General features: G+C 59.8%; 2 protein-coding genes across 4 annotated transcripts in view; both read right to left on the bottom strand.

Moving 5' to 3' along the window:
* The window catches only part of LOC147229560 (cyclic AMP-responsive element-binding protein 5-like), a 14,603-nt gene extending 14,370 nt beyond the window's left edge, over positions 1-233 (bottom strand). The window contains 1 exon segment of the mRNA XM_086155793.1: positions 218-233. Within this exon segment, the coding sequence (XP_086011919.1) occupies positions 218-233 (16 nt within the window).
* A 145-nt stretch (positions 234-378) lies between these two features.
* The window catches only part of LOC147229559 (cyclic AMP-responsive element-binding protein 5-like), a 31,581-nt gene continuing 18,830 nt past the window's right edge, over positions 379-13,129 (bottom strand). For all 3 annotated transcript variants that reach the window (XM_086155892.1, XM_086155893.1, XM_086155894.1), the window contains exons 7-11: positions 12,734-12,844; positions 3,270-3,593; positions 1,957-2,187; positions 1,378-1,486; positions 379-583 (exon numbers count right to left, since the gene is read on the bottom strand). In XM_086155892.1, the coding sequence (XP_086012018.1) occupies positions 429-583; positions 1,378-1,486; positions 1,957-2,187; positions 3,270-3,593; positions 12,734-12,844 (930 nt within the window). In that variant the 3' untranslated portion in view covers positions 379-428. The remainder of the gene's footprint in view (positions 584-1,377; positions 1,487-1,956; positions 2,188-3,269; positions 3,594-12,733; positions 12,845-13,129) is intronic.

Below are 13,129 nucleotides of genomic sequence, written 5' to 3'. Positions count from 1 at the left end.
GTGTTGAGTTTGCCATGGCGAGCGCGGATGGAAAGGTGCGCTTCAAAGAAGGTCCGAGGTTTGCTTTCCCTTCTCTGAACGCCTCGCTCTTCTAGCTTTGTACCAACACACAATGAAAAGAAAGAGAACGAGCAAAACGCAGCGGGACGTTAGCTTCCGCCGCACGCAAAGAAAGGACGGAAAAACCCCGAGTGAACAGAATTTGCCGGAGCCGCACGTCTGGAAAAATACATACTGCCGTAGAAAGAGCGGCCTCGGAGGCCTTTGAGGTTTTCCTTGAGGGGGGGGGGGGGGGGGGGGGGGGCAGCATGTGCGGCCGGGGGCTCTCAAAGAGCGGGGAACTGGATGGCCGGAGGAGGGGTCGGGGGGTCGGGGGTCAGGGGTCGGGGGGGACCGGAGGCACGCCGGGGTTCCAGTCTCTCGTGTCCCTAGTGGATGGGGTTAATGTCTGTGCGGTGGTTGGCCTGTCCGTGCACGCCGCCGCCCCCGACAGTGGTGGTGGAGGTGGTGATGGTGTTGTGCTGAATGACCTGCTGCTGCGTGCACGCCGGCACCGGGCTGCCCGCCGGACTGCTCTCTGGACCTGGGGAGACAAGAGGCGGACGGTGTGACGTTGTGGAGGAGCGTCTTTGTTAGCGGAAGCGGGCGGGGCGGAAAAACCGAGGGCTCACCTGGGCAGCGGCGACAGAAATAGATAAGAACGCAAATAAAGAAGTGGAAAAGCGAGCGTGTAAACACGGCTGAGGAGGCGCCGCCGCATTGAAGGTGACATGTGGGCCGGCGGCGGCCCGTCTCTGGAGTCCGGCCCCGTCTGGGAGGCCCGGCCTCATAAAGGAGCCTTTCAGCCGCCGGCCGCTGAGACGGATTTTCCTGCGCCGCGGCCACGCAGGGAGGCGCCCGGTCCTAATTACATGGAAATGTCACTCGTATCCGTATCAACGGGCGGGGCCGTGATGTCATCGCGTGTCTGAGCGGCGGCCCGGCGGGATCCTGGGAATCCCGCGCCGGCTCGCTCGCCGGCCCGCGGCTCGTGACGCGTTTTCCCACGCAGGCTTCCCGGAAGCCTCCGGGGCGGGAGGGGCCGGCCGACGGAAAAGGGAGTCTCGCGTGGGACTCGGACCGCCGAGCGGCGGCGCGGGAGGAGGCTCGGCACGGAGCGTGGGAGCTGGAAACTCAGCCGGACCAGACCAGAGCCCTGGCAGGGAACGCCTCTCCGGCGGGCCGGGTTTATACCTCACCTCCGGCCAACAGTTAGCAAGCGTTTCCACAGCGGTGCTATCTGCGCCGTGGGACCAACACACACGTGTGATGGGGCGGGCTGTGTGTGTGTGTGTGTGTGTGTGTGTGTGTGTGTGTGTTGATGTCAGAGCTACTCACTGAGGTAACCTTGAGACTCTTTCTGCATAGTCGTGATGGGGCAGTCCTTGTGAGTGAGGAGAAGCTGCTTGAGCTGGGTCACCTCGTTCTTCAGCATAGTCACTTCATTCTGAGACACACACACACACACACACACACACACACACACACACACACACACACACACACAATCACCTTGCATTAGCGTTAGAATTGAAAAGCAGGCTGATATGTGACTGGAATTGTTCCATAAATAAACGCGGCCATGTCGGACCGGCGGCCATGACAGGCTCCGCCTCCTGGTGCGGTCCGACAGCGCCAGCGCCCGCCAGCTCGCTGAGAAGCCCCTGAAGGCACGGGTATGGTGGTGGTTTCCACAGATGCCGAAACACACACTGGTGTATGGTGGACCTGTGAAACGTTTGCCGCGTTTATTGGAGTAAAACTAGAAACGCAGTGGCTCGCCGGCGTCCCTGCGGCCCGATTGCAGGCCGGCGGACGGGACGCCGCTTCTACCTCCGACCACATCAGACCTGCTGTGGTTTCTACTGGAAAGCAGAGCGCTCGGACCGCGTCGGTCGGGCCGCGGCCGGCTCGTACCTGCAGCTGCATGTTGGTCTGGGTGAGCTCCTCCGCTTTCTTCTCTAAGGACATCACCCACACTTTCCTCTTCTGCCTGCAGCGCGTCGCCGCCGCTCTGTTGCGCTCCAGGAATTTCCGCCGGCGCTCGTCCGGGTCTTCGTCCACCACCCGCCTGCGCCGGCCGCCGCCGCCGCTGGGCGGAGACTGCAGCGTCTGCGTGGGCTGCATCTGCTGCGTGGCGGGTGACATCTAAAACACAGGGGGAGGGAAAGGAGGGGGAGACGGCGTCGTCAATGCCGGGCTCTGGGGCCGGACGGACGCCGCCCGCCCGCCCGCCCGCCCGCCCGCCCGCCCGCCCGCCCGCCTCCGTCTGATTGGGCGCACCTGGAGAACATCCAGCCACCCGTCTGCGTCAGAACAAGCATCCATACATTACCTCCCGCGGCCGCCGCGCGTCTGGCATCTTCCCCAAACACCCCGCCCGCCCGCCCGCCCGCCCGCCCGGCGAGCCCCCGCCCGGCAGCCCACCGCTCACTGACTGGGCCGATTCACCGCCACGCCGCCTTATTAAAGAGGTGTCGGGCACTTTTCCGCCGCCCACTCCCGCTCAGACTAAGTCACACTCCAGACGGAGCGCCGCTCGCGCTCTGACAGGCCCCGACATATACTTGGCAAGGTCAAGTGTTCTCCGTCCTCAGATCATGAGCATTTTTAAGAGAACCACGGAAAGTACGAGCTCCGTTAATGGACGCTGAACATACGGCCGCTGTTGTTTCAATGCCTTAATGACGCGTCGGGAACATACGGCCACTTGTGCCCGTGCACGCCGCCTCGCCCGTAAAGTCTGCGGGCGCGAACGCCATCGGACAAAGCGAGAACGCGGCGTCTCGAAAACGCGTCCGCTCCGAAATACGCGTAAGTTCTGTGAAACGTGACCGAATATATGGAATGCGGCGAGGCGGCCTCAGGACCCGACGCTCCGCCGCCTGCGCATCTTGTGTCACGCTCACACGGGCCGCCCGACCTCCGACACCACCTGACGCTGACCCGAGCCGACCGGCCAATCGGAAAGCCAAAAACAAGGCGAATTTCCGAAGGGTGCCGGGAAACGTCGGCGCTGAGGGGAAAACGGTTTGGGCTGCACTTTTACATTAAACCACTAATAGCCGACTTCTAAAGCCTCGCTTTGTTTCAGCCGGGGAAGAAGGCCACGCCTCCCGGCGATACGAGAGCTTTTAATGCGCAGCAAAGTTAATGCGTTATTGAGCTTGCGGCGGCGGCGGCGGCGTCGTCTAAAAGCTTGGGCTCCCGCGGGGCGCCGCATGTCTTACCTGCGAGGCGGAGTGCATGGCCGGGTGCGGCGAGGTCTGGTGCGGGTGGCCGGGGTGGAGGTGGGGGTTGTGGGAGTTGTGATGGGGGTTGTGTCCCTGCGGGTGGTGGTGGGCGCCCTGCCCGTGGCCCTGGGCGTGGTGGTGGTGGCCGTGGTGCTGATAGGCGTGGGGAGGGGCTTGCAGGTGCTGGTGCGGGTGCGAGTGCATGTGGTGATGGGCGCCCTGCTCGTGCCGCGACGTCATCATGTCCATCATGTGGCCCATGGAGTTCATGTTGCCGTTGGCGATGGTGCCCGGGTGGTGCGACAGCGCCGCCTTCAGCCTCTGAGGAGACAACGTCACGGAGCTTAGCGTCGTTCGGCCGCCGTTAGCTCGGCGGCAGCTACTTAGCAGCTACGGGCGCTAACTGGATGAGGTGATAAATGACTCCGTAAATCTGGCGTCCGGGGAGCAAATCAGAGCCACCGAGCCGTCCTCTGTCTCCCTTCATTCCTGTCCCTCCCCACGTCCCCGTCCTCGTCCTCGTCCCGCCCGCCGCTACGTCTTCTCATATCGTCCCGCGTTGACCCGGCGGGGGCCGCGGGGCCTGGACGAGCCTGGACGAGCCTGGACGGGGACCGGAGAGGAGCTCCATCCAGGTGCATCTGTGCTCCCCGAGTTTACCAGGACCCAGCGCTACTCCAGGGCCCGATATCACTGGGCCTCTCATACAAGACGACCAAAGAGAAAGAAAATAAAAAAACATAAACCAAACACCGGGGTGCCAAAACAGGCCTCCGGGCTTCATCTGCTGTCACACACACACACACACACACACACACACAGACACACACAGACACAAACACACAGACACACACAGACACACACACACACACACACACACGTCTGCACCCTCGCATGAGTCCTTCACATGTTAACCGGCTTTTACAAGCTACAGACCCGGACAGGTTTGAACGTTTCGACACGAAACGTCTGGCGTGCGTCTGACGAGGAGACAAAGCTTCAAGAAACCCTGGAAGAACCTCTGCTTTCTCTGCTTTCTGCCCTTCGGTAAACAGTGAGAAAACAAAGCGGCTGAGCTTCAGGCTACTGTTGTGAATTCCACAAAGTTTTCGGCGGTCCGTCTCCCGGCTCTGCTTCCTCGCCGCCTCCCTTCCCCCTCCTCCCAGCTGCTGTCAGGGTCCACGCCGTGTCCGGGGCCCGTATCTTTTAACAGCCCTGGCATTCGGCGTCCCCGCTGGGACCGCCGTCCAGCTGGTCCGCATCACGGCGCTCGGACGCCACCGGAGCGCGCCGCCGGCCTCCGCGGCCCAGCGGAACGGTTTTCCGCCGGAATGAAGAGGTTTTCAAAAAAACAACTAAATCTTGCCTCCGAATGCGCTGATTTTCAAGGCGCTCGCTTCTCGTGCCTCTGCCTTCCATATCCGGCGTCGCGTGAGGAACGACGTGAAATCCCGACCTCGCCGAACCTGTTTTGGTTTCTGCATGTCATCGGGACGGATGCCTGACATAGTCCCTCGGCCCCACGTGCCTTCCAAGACTTTTTTTATCTTGCGTTTTCCCCGTCTTCTCCTCACGCCGGCGTGAGCCAGGAAGCTCGGCCTCCGTGACCGCCGGGGTCGTCACATCGGGCCCGCGGCTGTCGGCGCCGTCGGAAACTCTGACCCCCCCCTGCTGTCGGCAGAAGTTACGGGTCATCTGGATGCCGCGTCGAAAATAGACGCGTCAGAAATAGAAACCCGCCCACGGACGAAGCGGAAACATCCATTTTAAACAAACTTACAGTTAAAAGTCACAGAACATCCTCTCACTTTCTACCTTCCCTTTAGTTCGGCGGGTCAGTCGGCGCCGCCGGTCCCGCCCCTCTTGGAAAAACAGCAGACCGATCAGGATCGGACGGCGTCTCGTTCTCACCGCGGAGCCAACAAAAGCCAGGAGGACCTTTTTTATTTTTTTTCATTTTCTCCCCGTTTGCCAAAGATGCCGAACCGAGGCCGGCGAGCGGAAACCGGAGGAGCGGGGGGGCGGCGATGTTTGGGAGGACTTCTCTTCACGCAACGCCACGACAGCGAGGGCTCGTTTATCAGCGTCTGACAGCCATCCGGTCGGCGGCGCGGCGCTATCTGCTTATTAATGGAATTAGCATTCATCTGAGGAGCCCCGGAGAGGCCGAGGACGCCGGCGAGCCGCGGGGACGGTGCGGACGCCGCACGGCCAGAAGAAACAGATGCAGCTGAACAGCTTCGGGCATCGAGACGGTCGTCGAGAAGCGTTAACCTCACGTGGACGACATAATGTTCGATTTTAGCGAGGACTCGGTGGTAGAAGAAACCGGGGCGGCGCCGAGTTGGTTGGATTTAAAGAGATGTCTTACCGCGGCCCCGATCCGTGTCCGACAGCGCGGCGGCCGCTCCCTCCAGAGCCTGGACGCGGCGCGGCTTAAAATGCGGCGCAGCCCCAACTTAGGCGTTTGCGTCCACGACCGCAGTGACGCGGCCGAAGGTCATTAGCGGGACACTGATGAGCGGGTCGTCCCTCCGCCACACCTTCGCCGTCGGGCTCCTCCGTGCCTCTTTAACACTTGGGCGTGTTTCTCGCAGACGCCGCTGAGCAGCGGGAATTAACCGCCGCGCGGCTCGGCCTAATAACACACCCGCGCCTATACGTTGCGGCCGCGGCGGAAAACAGTCATTAAGTCTGCTGCAGGTGTCAGCCTGCGGGCGTTCGCGCCGCTCGCATGCCCGCTCGCTCGCACGTCCCGGCCTCCGGCGGCTGGAAAACAAGGCTCCCGCAGAGTGCTGATGATGTAGAGGCGGCGCCAGGCCGTCCCCGGGAACCATAAATGTGTGGCGGAGACTAATCGCCCGCATTTCAGACAGCATTTCATTCATCCTGACAGAGCTCTGAAAGCAGGAGGCGTATTGATTTTCCATTGTTAAAACGCCGTCCCTGATTCAGCCGTCTTGTGCCCAGAGGGGAGCTATCTCCTCGCAGACCTCTGATCCCTGCAGCCCCGCTCCTCTTTCTTCCTTCTCCAGACCTTTCTCGTTTATGTGGTTTCAGGGAGCCCAGGTGATCGCCCATTAATGATATTTATTAATAGCCACTTCCTCTGTGACACGGGGGTCTGAGTGATGTCCCTGTGAGTGCTCTGGCCACGTCCCCAGAACACACACCGGTTCCTCCTCGCCAGATGACTTCATATCTATTAACCCGGGCAGGAGGACGTAAGAGCGCGACGCAGGTACAAAGGGAGGAGGCCACGCCCGGCTCCGGACGCCTAAATCAAACCCTGCCAGGTCGGGGTGAGCACTTTTATTCCCCTTAAAAGTGGAGCGGCGGACCACCCGGGGACCCGTGGCCTCCTGGCGCCTCCGAGCAGGTCGGGGAGATTTAGCCGGTCTGAGGAGTCACACTTTAAGTGCCGGAGACGGGATTTCCGGCCGCACCTCGGACGCTCAGCGAAAAAGAAAAATATCCAGCCTTCATTGGTCGGTGAGGAGCATCCGTCGCGGCGGTGACGTTCCCCTCGCTCGCGGCCGAAGCCAGGCTCTGGCCGCCAAGCGCCGGAAGGATCCGAACCCCCCCTTTTGTCCTCGGGCCGAGCCGAGCCGCACTTTGCCCCCGAAAACTCCACACCGCCATTAGCTCCATTTTATTAGATTTCCCTCTCGCCCAGAGAGGCAGTAAGACACACACACACACACACACACACACCCTATCTTACAGCCCCCCCCGGCTTGCCAAGAGCAGGGAGACTGTTAAACTGATTTCCTCGGGGAGCGGCGAGGCAGACAGTCTGATGGGAGCGTGGCGCTGCAACGTCACCCCCTCTCCTCTCGGGCTTCTACGCCGGGCCGAGCCGAGCCGAGCCGAGCCGAGCCGAGCCGAGCCGAGCCCGGCGCGGTCGCCTCCAGACGGAGACCGGCGGGGGCCGGCGTCGGCATCGTGCACGGCGAGACGCACGCCCGCCCGGGAACGCGCTCCAAAGCGTGTGCTCACGCTCTTGGCGGCTCCTGCACCCTGTCAAGCTAATGGATGGGCCTCCTACCACAGAGTGTGTGTCCCCTCTGCATGGCAAAGGCGTGTGTGAGAAGACAAAGATGTGTTCTCATCACACACTCAAAACAACAGGCGGACGGCAGCGAGCGTCTCCTGCTGAGACCAGCCGGGTTCGTTCGGGGGAAACCAACGACCGCTTTGCTGTTTCACCCGGCGGAGTCGACCGCGGAGTCGAATCCCGGCTCGCTCCTGGACCTCCTCGACCGATCGAAGTCTGGCCACCTCGCCGGTTTTTATCCCGGCGCCACCGTCACGTAGGAGACCTTCAGAGCCGGCGGTGCTTTTTAAATTCTCAGGTGGAACCTTGGAATTCTACCTTTCCCTGCACGGCAGGACGAACCCCAGGGACTTATTGATCACGCCGATCGGTCGTGTTTAGGAACACATGGACTCCCGCAGAGTCTCACTAAGGTCTGGTTCTCCGCAGGGGTCGGCAGGCCGGCCCGGTCTGGCCAGCCGGTTTAAACGGACCCGGCTCTGCTGGATCCCAGGTCCATTCACGAGCCCTGAACCAGAATCAAGTGGCTTTCACATAAACCTCCCATCAGCACGGCTGGGACAACAGCGGGTCCAGAGGCAAACACACGCAACGCTGGGCACTGTCCTCACACACACACACACACACACACACACACACACACGTGACCCTCAGAATCAGAATTGTATCACGGCCTCTTATGCCGTTCCTTGTTTCAAACAGCTTTTGCTAATGTCTCGGCCTCCTGGGTCCCGGCTGCAGCCGCAGACGGATCTGCAGGAATTCCCCGGGACTGACGGCTGTCGCCTCTGAGGAGGAGCCGCAGAGATCGCTGATCAATCAGAACCGCCGGAAAGCGCTGCGCTGAGAGCGGGCGGCCGCTGAGAGCAGGACGACCGACTGGTCTGGTCCTTCTCAAGAAAACTAAACATCAAGAGTGTGCGCTGGGGCCAGGACATGAATATTATCCATGAAATGACTTTGCCCTTGCAGATGTGGTCTTCTGCGGGACGCTGACGGGAAAATAAGGTATTCGACAGGTTTCCATGATGCATTTTCTCATTTTCCACCTGCTTTTCATGGCGGGGAGCCGGTCGGCTCTTCCAGGGTTTTTCGTTTTGTATTTCCCAGGACTTCCAGGACGTGGAGGAACCTGGACGCAGCTCCGGCTGCTTCGGAAACCTGTAGCGAGCAATCAGTTCGTCATTGGAGCGCTACGTTTTACGAGGGAGGGCGTCGGACGGAGCGAGACGGACGCTGCATCATCTGTGAGCCGGCACATCTAATTATCTCCGGCGAGCACGTCGGGCGGGTTTGTCTGCGCTTCGGACAAATCGAACATTTTGGCAAAGGCATCTCAGCCGGAGGGGGTTGAACTCGCCGGTCCCGCTCCGGCGCCGTTGAACCCGCCGACACATCGATCCCGCGGGACTCAAAGCTGAACCCGCCCATTTCCGCGGCCACACACACGTGTGTGAGTTTGTCATTTGAAAACACAAACTTCCCCGCGTCCGTCGGAGTGACTTTTGGCTCTGCGGTCGAGTGAAACCTGTATCTGTCAGCGAGGACGTGTGTCTTCTATCAAGCGTTCGACTGTGTTTTATCACACATCCGATTGTTTACTTAGCCGGCCACACATTTACACAACAGATCTTTATCCAAACTTTAACTCTGCGGTTTGCCGGGGCCCGGTAATCCACAGGTGTGTTTTGACTCGCGGGGCGTCGGGGGTGCCGGTGCCATGAAAATGAGACGTCCGCGCACACAACCATGAGCGCGCACACACACACACACGGACCGACACGCACGCGGCACACGGAGCTTTTCCAAGGCTGAGCGCGGCAGCCTGCAGACTCAGCTGTGCTCTGAGCTCACCGTCCTGTGACGTCACAGGACGACAATGGCGCCATTCATGCAGATGTCGCGTAGAAGCCTGCTACTGCTAGCCTGCCGCTAGCCTGCCGCTAGCCTGCCGTCAGGCTCCAGGTGCTCGCCGGCTTATCGAGGTTGAAAATGAAAACCTCACCCCGGGCTGAACGCTCAAAGGCGACGCGCCTCTCCAGATCCCCGGAAAAGAGCAAATATTTAACATTCTGGCTCGCGAGCGATCGATCCCTCGCTCGCTCGCTCGCTCGGCCGCGGCTCCCGAACCGCCCCGACTTGTTGTGCGCCGCGGGCCGCGCGAAGGGGAGCTAACGCTGCGCGGGTGCAGCCTCCGTCGCTGGTCCTCCCGCGCGCCGTGAAATGTTTCTTTAAGAGCGGCGCTGTTTTCTTTTTTTCCCCCCTTCAAGTAAAAAGGAGCACATTTAGAACATGCCAGGAATTATGTCATCCGCCCATGCGGTGCCAGCTCCGCGGCCAAGGGAGCTGCAGCCGAGGAACATATAGTATTGTTTACCTCATAAAAAACTCAGCACCTAGCCACATGCTTAGTGACAAATTTATTGTCCTTAGTAACAATGTAAACAATAGATAATTGGGAGATAATAAATAGCACATTTTCATGCGCCGACACAAAGGCTTACGGGACGGCGCCGCCTGGAAGGAGCGGGCCGGCTCGCCGCCGAAAGCTTCGGAGACCGTTTGAAAGAGACGAGCGAGGAAAAAAAAGCAAGGATCCCGCAGTCCGGTGGCACGGGCTGAGTCATGTTCCATACTTGGCGCCCGCTCATGTTATTTCGAGCCGGCACGATAAGGGCTTGTTTTGGCTTGCTGAGCCAGAGGGGCCATAGTGACTATCTCTCGTGCGGAGCGCCGGGAGCGCGTGCACGCCGGAGTAGGTTCGGGAACCCGGCGGAGTGTGCAAACGTGCACATCCTCGCCGGATGACTCACATTTGTCACTTCTTTAACCGGATCGGACCCTGCGCGGGTACGTACGTCTGCGATTTCCACGCCGTGAGGGGATGAGCTGGACAGAGCTGGAGCAGACGGTGCATGCGTGGATGTGTGTGTGCGTGTGTGTGTGTGTGTGTGTGTGTGACTGTTCGCAAGGCCCTGTGGAGAACTGGCTCTGAGCGCTGATGTAATGCATTGGCCGGCGCGCTGTGGAACTTGGCCTCCTCTCTGCAGCGTTTCCTTCACACTCTGAGGGTCAACTATCCCACAACACACTCCATTCTGTTCCCCCGACCACAACAGCACAGAACACAACCACACCCGGCACCGCCAGCGCCCGCCGCTTCGCCGTAGAGAGGGCTGAGAAAACAAACGGCCCAAACAAACGGAGAAAACACTCGGACCTCGGCGACGCTTCCGGACGGCCGCAGTAAAAAGCGGCGAGGGAGAGCACGTCGGCTTCGCCGCTCGGACGACGGCCCTTCAGGAGAAAATAGAGGACGGCACAAAGACGGACGCCGATGTAGCGATGACGGCGAGCAGAGAGCTCAGAGCGAGACGGGCGTCCCAGAGGGGCCGCGGCAGTCCTTCGGCTCATTAACTATTTACACCAGAGACGGGCCTCCCTGCCGCTCGGGCCCACCGCAAAATCAATTAGCCTTCATTAGCCCGGAGTCTGGGCGCTTCTCCGGCTGGGGCGGGCTAGTCCCGCCTCCGCGCCCTCCGCTTTCCACGCAACGTCGAGCCGCCGCCCAAACGGGCCGAGCCCGAGCCCTTCGGAGCCCGAGCCCTTCGGAGCGCTTCTCCGGCATCCCGTCCGTTTTGCGGCGCCGTCGACGGCCACGTCTCTGGCTTTTCCACCCCCCCGTCTATCTGTTTCCGCCACGTCTATGGGAGTCCCGCTCGATCCCCCTTCTCCACTCCACTAATGTAAACTTTGGCGAGCGAGAGTGCATCCAGGTCCGGGCCTCCGGGGTGTGAGGTTACAGTCGGGAGATTTCCCATTGGCGGAAAGTCAACATGGCCGGGGTAATGCGATTAGAGCCGGATTGAGAACGTCGCAGGGGACACATGGGCCTGATCACGGCCCGGTTATCCGATAGCGAGGCCGTATTTATCGACCCGGCCCGGGCGAGGATATTACAGACATTAGAGACTCCTTCTATGCTTATGAAAGCCACACTGGAGATCACGCCCCGATAACGCAATTACTCTCTCGCTCTCGGCCGACAATCGCCGAATTCCATCAGTCGTGTTCAGACGTCGGGGATCTGAACCCGGACGGACCCGCGGTCGCCGTCGCGCCCGGCGTTCCGACCCGTCCGCGGCGCGGCCACGCCGTGACCGCATATGTTTACCGGAGGCCGAGCGCGGCGTTTACAATTCAATTACACAGATAGGAGGAGTAAAAGAAAAAAAAAAAGGAAGAGTAAGATGTGCCTGGATGATGGCCAGGGGAGAGATAAGGCTAATACACTGATATTGTGTGTTACCCCGGCTTGTTACCATAGGAACAGTTGAAGGGATTCAAGAGACTACAAAGACGATCAATCTTGAGAGAGCAGGAGGGAGAGGGAGAATTAAATGCCCTGGGAATGCTCCCGCGCTCCTCTATCACGGCAATAACTCTTCTAATGACCTCTACTACCTCTCTCTCTCTCTCTCTTTCTCTCTCTCTCTCTCTCTCTCTCTCTCTTTCTCTCTCTCTCTCTCTCTCTCTCTCTCTTTCTCTCCCCCCCCTTCCTCTCTTCCTCTCTCTCTCCACGAGATGTGTTTCTCTCCGGCAAACCCGGCTATCGCTGAACATTTCCAAACACCGAGCGCGACGAATGCTTTTCATTATGCTTTGCACTTTTTTTTTTTTTTTTTTTTTTTTCTCTCCTTTCTTTCAATAACCAAGTCGTGACATTTGCTCCCATTTCTATGGAGATCCGTCCGTGTTGAGAGTTGTTTATTTTCAACGCGGGGTTGAGCGCTGGTCATGTTGCTGCAGAATTAATGAAGTCATTTCGCATCGCGTTTAGCCGTTAATTGATTTGACATTAATCACAGGTAAGCTACGGGTCGTTCGTATTTGGGACCCGGTCCGAGGCCTTTCGCCGGAGCTTCCTCCCCCCTTCCTGTCCTCCCTCCTGCTCTTTAGAACCGGTTGCATCTCCTCGGCGTCCCGCCGCACTTGGGGGCTCGGGCCGATCCCCGCCGCTCTAACTGCTGGCTTTGTGAGGGATGAGGTCATTTGATTTTTTCCCCGCCGTGTTAAACCGGCGCTAACAAGCTGCAGGACCTACAGAACATGTTCTGTACATTAAGATATACATCGGGCGGTCGGTGGGCAGCCGAGGCCCGACCACATAAAGGGCCCTTTATTCCAGCCTGGGTCTCCGGCGCTGCACTGGCAGGTTCAGACGCAGCTTTGATTACACACCAAATGATGAAATCCACACAGAGCTGGGAGCAGAGCTGGGCTGGCACGGCCCAGTGGAAAAGAGAGTTGCAACACTTTCAGCGCGCATGTGTGTGTGTGTGTGTGTGTGTGCGTGCATATCATAAATGCATGCGTATCACTGGGAATACATGCATACACTCACCAGCTTGGCCTCAGAATGCATGGAGGGAATGTGAGCGGAGGAACAGGGGCTGCTGTGGGCGGGAGCCTGCATACCCATCATGCTGGAGCCCATCGCCATCGGCCTCTCCATCTGAGGATCGCAGCACAACGGACCGGTTTCATCGACCGCGGAAGAGCCGTCGACGGCGAGCCGAACGTTTCGACGGGCGCCCCGATCGGAGGGCATGGATGCTGTCATGAAAACAGGAACGGCGGTGCGGGGGGGGGGGGGGGGGGGGGGGGGGGGGGGGGCATGAGAGAGCAGCAGAGACTGATCTCACATGACAGGCCGCCCTCTGCTCGCTCTGTGTGATGATAACAGGAGCTGACCCAAAACAGGAAGCCAGAATGGAGGGACTTAACACAGGAAGCCGGT

This window comes from Fistularia commersonii, chromosome 11 (genome assembly GCF_037954325.1).
Source record: "Fistularia commersonii isolate RoL2024-O1a breed Wild chromosome 11, RoL_Fcom_v1.0, whole genome shotgun sequence".
NCBI classification, from domain to species: domain Eukaryota; kingdom Metazoa; phylum Chordata; class Actinopteri; order Syngnathiformes; family Fistulariidae; genus Fistularia; species Fistularia commersonii.
The sequence above is the reverse complement of the archived record's forward strand: the minus strand, read 5'-3'. Positions and strand labels throughout refer to the sequence as shown.